At 34.0% G+C, this 7,200-nt stretch overlaps 1 protein-coding gene across 1 annotated transcript in view; it reads right to left on the minus strand.

Annotated features, from left to right (window-relative positions):
- The window catches only part of LOC309505882 (thyroglobulin-like), a gene marked incomplete at both ends in the record, with an annotated part of 133,452 nt that extends 126,735 nt beyond the window's left edge, over positions 1-6,717 (minus strand). The window contains 3 exons of the mRNA XM_082179343.1: positions 1,016-1,237; positions 2,986-3,114; positions 6,633-6,717. Coding sequence (XP_082035469.1) covers positions 1,016-1,237; positions 2,986-3,114; positions 6,633-6,717 — 436 coding nt within the window. The remainder of the gene's footprint in view (positions 1-1,015; positions 1,238-2,985; positions 3,115-6,632) is intronic.
- Positions 6,718-7,200: the final 483 nt, after the last annotated feature.

Here is a 7,200-nt window from a genome sequence, read left to right on the forward strand (position 1 = left end):
TTTATAGCCTTCAATTACTGTAGTGTTGAATGTCTCAATATTTAATAATACAACTTAAACTAAGATCAATTTTAGAGACAGTTCCAGTATTAATATCAGTGATCCTGGCCTTCATTCATAAAAAGATGCCATTAAAACAAATAATTAAAATATACCGTCTTTAATTTGTTTCTACATCGATTTGGATAGCAGCTATGAAATTACTACAATATAAAAAGATTAACTGATGTTTTTTAAATCGCGATTACAGAAGTGATTAGCTGTAATTAACTAAAACCTAATAAAACATAATATTCATAGAAAAATGTATCGCTTTTAATTATACTGTAATGAGGAATGCCTATAATTAATGGCTAAAATTTAAGCAGAAAAAAAATATATATTCTGCGAATACATGTAAATAAGTGGGCGTGATTAACTCACATGCAGCGTGCGTGAGACTGAGACGCTGAGATTTCTCAAAGAAACATGGAGGAAGCAGATCAAGAGGATCCACAATGGAATTACGTTTTCTAAAGCGTTGTTGTTAAAGTGATATTTTCGGGGAGAAAGGCGCAGGAGTCAGTGATGGCCACGGGTTCTGACCTGTGTGCAAAGTTTCAAGAGTTTTCGAGCATGTTAAGGGCCCCAAAAGTGCCCGAAAGGTTGACAGAAAAATGATAATAAAGAATCTAAGGAAAACAATAGGGCTTTCGCCCTTTCAGGGCTTGGGCCCTAATAACATAAAACAGTTATTTTAAATTGTAGTAATATTTAATAACAATATTACAGTTTTTACTGTATTTTTGATCAAATAAATGCAGCCTTCGTGAGCAGAAGAGACTTATTTTAAGAACTTTAAAACTGACCCCAAAAAAACAAAAAAACATTTGCTACCTCTCTAACATCAGATCCCAAGACAATTAATTAGTAAAAAACATTAGAAATAGTTATTTAAAATAGGACATGTGACCTATTGAGAGAGGACTATGACAATTTTCTACAAAAAACTTCAGGTTCAGGTAGACATGCTTACCAGGCTTGTCACAGTTTATACTGGGGTATCCAGGTGGAGTTCGGGTTCCTGGTCTCTCCTTGCCACTACTGTCCACACACCAGCTGTAACCTGTGGACCCGTGGAACTGCTCAGGCTTGTACTGACCCTTCTCATCACACTGAGGGATATAGATTCCAATCCGATCACCGTTTTCACTCTGAATTCTGTCTCTCTCCTGCTCACACGGGGTCTTGGGACGACCTTCAAGGTAAACGTACCAGAGATTATAGAATTTACTTGAAGGGTTAGTTCTCCAAAAAATTTAAATTCTCTTCATCAATAAGTCACCCTCATGTTGTTCCAAAACTCATAAGACTTTCTTTCAACTTCGGAACAACAAATGAGGTTCATTCGACTCACAATAGTTACATCCATGAGATCGGCCTCTTACAACAAACACACTGCTGAAATTCCATCAAGATCAGTTAATGTATGCTGAAGTTATAACACACTTCCTGTGTCCCTTATTCGCCATAAATTTGTTTCCTTGCCACGGCCAAACCGTTCGAGATATCAAAAATCTGTCCGCAATTTATCATCCTCAATGTCTTGTCTTCATGCACAAGTTTGGTGGCAATCGGATGGAGTATTTCACATTTCAGAGAATGCGTTTTTCAAACACGGGTTCCGCGGGTTCTGACCTGTGTGCAAAGTTTCAACAGTTTTCGAGTACATCTTTTACTGGGTTTAAATGTTTTTGTTTATTTTGCTATTTGAAAAAAATGCCTTTGAAATCATTTGGCGCAGTGATATGGACATGTAATGCGGTCAAGACCTGTCTGGAACTACTTTAGCCTTCTTTCCCCTAAAAATAATTGCATACCTTAGAATCTTCGTCAACCAGTCAGATTCAAGCATTTAACAGCCCCGTAGTCAGGGGTGCGTTTACAGTGGGGGTGTTGGGCTGGTCTAGGGGGTGCAGAGTATATCAGGCATTTGGGCCCAGGACGCTAGGGGGGCCCAAATCCCCACTTTGGTTTATTTTATTACTTTTTTTGTGATTTTGTTTTCTTACATACACATACATAACATGTTAAATAATAACAATGCAGTAAAATAAATGTGAATTATAGAAAGCAAGTAGTGAATGTGAGAAATATATTTAATTTATAATTTATGCAGTAAAGACAAAGACTGTAAAGTGTTTGATAACTTTATTCAATTTCTGTATATTTTTCGACCCGTTAGACAGGTAGGAATGCCACAGGAAAAGGTTTATAAAATGTCAATTATTATAATGGGTTAAAGTGAAGATTTTTTAAGTTCACTTAAGTTCATTTTTTTTAAAAGCACAATAAATGTTGAAATTTATAGCCTTCAATTACTGTAGTGTTGAATGTCTCAGTATTTAATAATACAACTTAAACTAAGATCAATTTCAGAGACAGTTCCAGTATTAATATCAGTGATCCTGGCCTTCATTCATAAAAAGATGCCATTACAACAAAAAATTAAAATATACCGTCTTTAATTTGTTTCTACATCGATTTGGATAGCAGCTATGAAATTACTACAATATAAAAGATTAACTGATGTTTTTAAAAATCGCGATTACAGAAGTGATTAGCTGTAATTAACTAAAACATAATATATAAATAGAAAAATGTATGGCTTTTAATTATACTGTAATGAGGAATGCCTATAATTAATGGCTAAAATTTAAGCAGAAAAAAAAAACATTTTCATAGAGACATCAGTATTGGTATCAGTGATGCCTTCTTTTATAAAAAGATGGCATTAAACAAATATTTGAAATATCAGCCATCAACCATATCATGTTGTTTCTAAATTAATTGAGATTACATGTGAAATTACTACAATAAAGAAATATATAAAATAAATTTAATGTTAGGTATGATTCACTGTGCTTAATTACAGAAAATGAGCAATTAGTTTATTTTTATTGACTGCATATTATAATATACCTGTAACTGGAGCCATACACTCACGTCCACCACATGTAGTGCTGCAGCATTTCTTATTGTCGGCACAGTCAGTGTCATTGGCACACCTCACTGGACGCTTCATGTTACACACTACTCCTTTATAGTCTGGGATTGGACACACTCCTGGCTTCACTGTTATACAGAAACAAGACAAAGAAATTAGCTCTGATATATTGAAGGGGAGGTAAATGTGACATTTATTACAATGAGTTTGTGAAGATATAATTTAAGTGAATTTAAAACAAAGTTGTTATATTTTTTTAAAGCCTAAAAAACCTAAATATATTGATAGAACAATTTATTGCTTTTAATTCTACTGATGATGAATGCCTATAATTAATGGCAAAAAATAAATAAAATAAAAAATAATTCAGGATCAGTATTGGTATCAGTGAGGCCCTCCTACATAAAAAGATGCCATTAAACAAATATTTGAAATATCAGCCCACTGTCTGTGTTGTTTCTAAATTAATTTGGAGATGAAATGTGAAATTACTACAATATAAAAATATATAAAAAGAACTTGAATGCTAGGTGAGATTCATTGCGTTTAATTACAGAAACCGTGCAATTTAGTTACTTTTTTTATTGACCACATATAATGCCATACCTATAACTGGAGCCATACACTGAAGTCCACATCCATTGCTGCAGCATTTCTTATTGTTGGCACAGTCACTGTCAAAGGCACACGACACGAAACGTATCCAGGCACACACTTCTGCTTTATACTTTGTGTTTGGACACACTCCTGGCTTTACTGTTATACAGACACATGACAGAGAAGCTATATCACTGAATGCTGAATGTCTTTCACTGGGTTTTTTGGTTTATTGAGTTTATGTTTTGGACCTATATGCTACAAATGACCTAAAACATACTTATGGAGCACAAAATATACAAATTAAAATATGCTTTGAGGTTCCTAGAACAATGAATGCATAGTCATGCTTTAATATGCCTAGTCAAGTCAAAGTTCAGCGGTGATATAGTCATTATAATAAAATAAAATACTGGATTTGCTCAGAGACAGACTGATCATAATAACACTGGGATGAGATGAACATTACTGTATTTTTAAATGTCATATCTGTGACCTGTTATATCAGATTTCTTAAATTTAATAACATTTTCAGATTCAAGTTTTAAATGTAACCTTTAATATAGAAATATTAAATGATTGAAATAGGACGTAAATGAAAAGAAACTGTCTACTTTTGAACTATGAAACTAAAACTGCCAGCCGGTGGCAGCAAGTCAGTCTTAATGAGGGAGTTGAATCTTTTATTCAACAGATTAGGGAAAAAAATTCTAATTCATTTTATTAAACAAATGACTGTATTTACTGTATTTCTTCCCCACTATAGTATGATGGCAGTGAGAAGGGAGAGAGCGCTTAACTCTTCTGACTGCTTAATTTAGTGGAATTAACAAATGACCATTCTCTGTAAAGAAATGATCCTTCGTTAATTCGTTAAACAGAACTTTATTATATTAAATATTAATAAAAAATTATTCACACCTTCACAAAATCCAAACATTCAGTGTAAGAGTAAAAAATTGCATAACATAGTTTATTTGGTTCACAGCTTATTTAGAGTTTTGACCTCGACAACCCAACTGCATTTACCACAAACAGTCTAAACTAAAATATTGTTTTGGTAATTGTTCTACACATTGTCATATAGATAACCTGAAAATACAGTAGTTTATTAAGGTTTATCCTGCTAAACATTCTTACTAAAAAAATGGGTTAAGCACACTTACATTCTCATTTTAAGAAGTGTTAGATGTGGTTTGATTTGTTTACATTAGTTAATGTATTAGGCTAACTAACATGAACCACGAGCAACACATTTGTTACTGTATGTATTAATCTTTGTTAATCTTAGTTAAACAAACAATGAACAGCTGTATTTTTATTATTTTATTATCTTCACACAGTGCATTAGGCTAACTAATGTTAACAAATACAACTTTTGATTTAAATAATAGGCTTACAAGTAAATGGTGAAATTAAAATGAATAAAGATTAATAAATGCTAGAAGCATTTTATTAATAGTTAATGTTAACTAATGTAGTTAACTAGAGTTTAATAAATGGAACCTTATTGTAAAGCATTACCGATTTGTTATACACGGATTCAGTGTTGGACAGATCAGTTGTTTTAACCATTCATTAAATGGAATCGGTTCAAAGGAGTCATTAGTTCGCGAATCGGACGTGTCATTTGCGGACTTGTATGCGTTGTGTGATTATCCCGGCAGTTAGGAATGATCTGTCAACACAGAAAACATTTCATCATTGGATATGTTTTGTTTTCTTTAAATGGGTGATGAACTGAGAAAAGCTTTTGACATAAGAGGTCATCATACTATAAGAATATTTTGCAAGTTTCAGAACTGAAAACTTCCTTAGTCAAATAAAAGCTGACACAGCGAACGACAGGTTTTTCAAAGTGGGGATCACCACCTCCGCAGAAGATCAATGCCTACATCAACACTGCCTGTTTAACCCCGCCCACCAATTCACACATTAGATGAAACTCATTATGCAAAACTGTTATCCAATCATAGCAGTAGGTGTTTACTTAATAAAAAAATAAAAAAGTTTAAAAAGCCAGTTCATTACCCCTTTAAATTCACAATTATGTGGTGGGCATCACACCACTCTACAAACTTTATTTCAGAGTGGCAAGATACGTCTTGATCTTTATACAATCTTATTAATCTTTTACCATCTGCTGGGTTCTGTCTGTTAAAAAAAGTAAGTAGCCTACCATTTTAAAATAAAAGGATTTACATCCACCCGTTTCAATTTGTCCAGTAATATAGTTGGAAAGTGTTAAAAGCTTGATGAACACAGTACGCGATACACTCTGCTGCTCTCGCTGCACTTCCACTAGATGGGACATAGGCCGCACAAACAACAGCGCTACCAAACTCCATTGGAGTTGGTAGATCAAATTAGTCATGGCAATTTTAAAACACTGATTCATGAAGCGTCAAGCTTTTGTTCCGAATCATTGGTTAGTAGCGTGTTTCAAACGGCCAGAGTCACAGGATTTCAGTAAACGAGGCTTCATATATGCATGAAATTTCATTATGTGAAATTTCAATGGTTCCGTCAACCCATGAATCATGAGTCAATGAGAAGAACCAATGAACAAGTGTCTATGGGTTTTACTGTCTCTGGCTTTACCAGATATCTGATCAGTTTTAGTTATTTGTAGACATTTTAATTAGACATTAGTATAATTAAAATGAATAATGGTAGCTAGTCTCTTAATGGCCTGTTTAGCTGACCCATGCATAGAACAAACAAACCCTGACCCTGCATTGATTTGGACACTTTATAGTAACCTTATTAGATTACATAATTGCAATTGACAGATTTAACTTTCAAAAAAAAAAAAAATATATATATATATATATATATATATATATATATATATATATATAATACAATAGATTGGGACACTGGCGGCTTCACTTCTCACCAATGGAAGAGAGCGAATAACATATTTTATTTGAATTATTTAAACTGACGTAGGCTACAAAATTCAACTTTCTCCGGACGCCTAATGTTACACTAGTTCAAGCATTTCTACAGGCTGCGTAATGAAGTTAAAGAACATGGATCTTCTCACCTTTGTTTTGTCCTAGAGCAGATTCTGTTGTGCTCAAGCATCCCGACAGACACAATAACACAGCGAAATACACTCGAGCTGTCATCCTCTCCACCTGCGATCATACAATGGACTGCTGGAAAATCATACTTGTCTCAGGATGAGAGAGTATTTAAGTTAGCGCTCAACCAATGGCGTGAGTTTGGGGCGGGATGTTTGGAGAACAATAGAACACGTCCACATGTTTAAAAAAGTTCCAATGAGGTCAGAGAGTTCTGATTCAAGACAAGCTTCAGGCTATGATACCAAACGGGAGAGCTCTAGGCTATATGAATATGATGCCAAACGGGTTTTTTTCCCCCCAGAATACACAAACTAGTTTTCAATGGCTACAAAGAAGTATAATACTTTTCCTATACACAATAGTTTGATTTAGATTATATCCAATACAATCCCACGGACAGTCTTGTATGACAGTGTGTGGGTTGGTCAGTTTGGCCACTACATTCAATCCCAAATCTGAAACTAATCTCTTGCAAAATGATCATTTTGCCTTAAGTAAACTAAGTTTTAGAGGGCAGATATTTTT

This window comes from Leuciscus leuciscus, assembly GCF_965113295.1.
Source record: "Leuciscus leuciscus genome assembly, chromosome: 9".
NCBI classification, from domain to species: domain Eukaryota; kingdom Metazoa; phylum Chordata; class Actinopteri; order Cypriniformes; family Leuciscidae; genus Leuciscus; species Leuciscus leuciscus.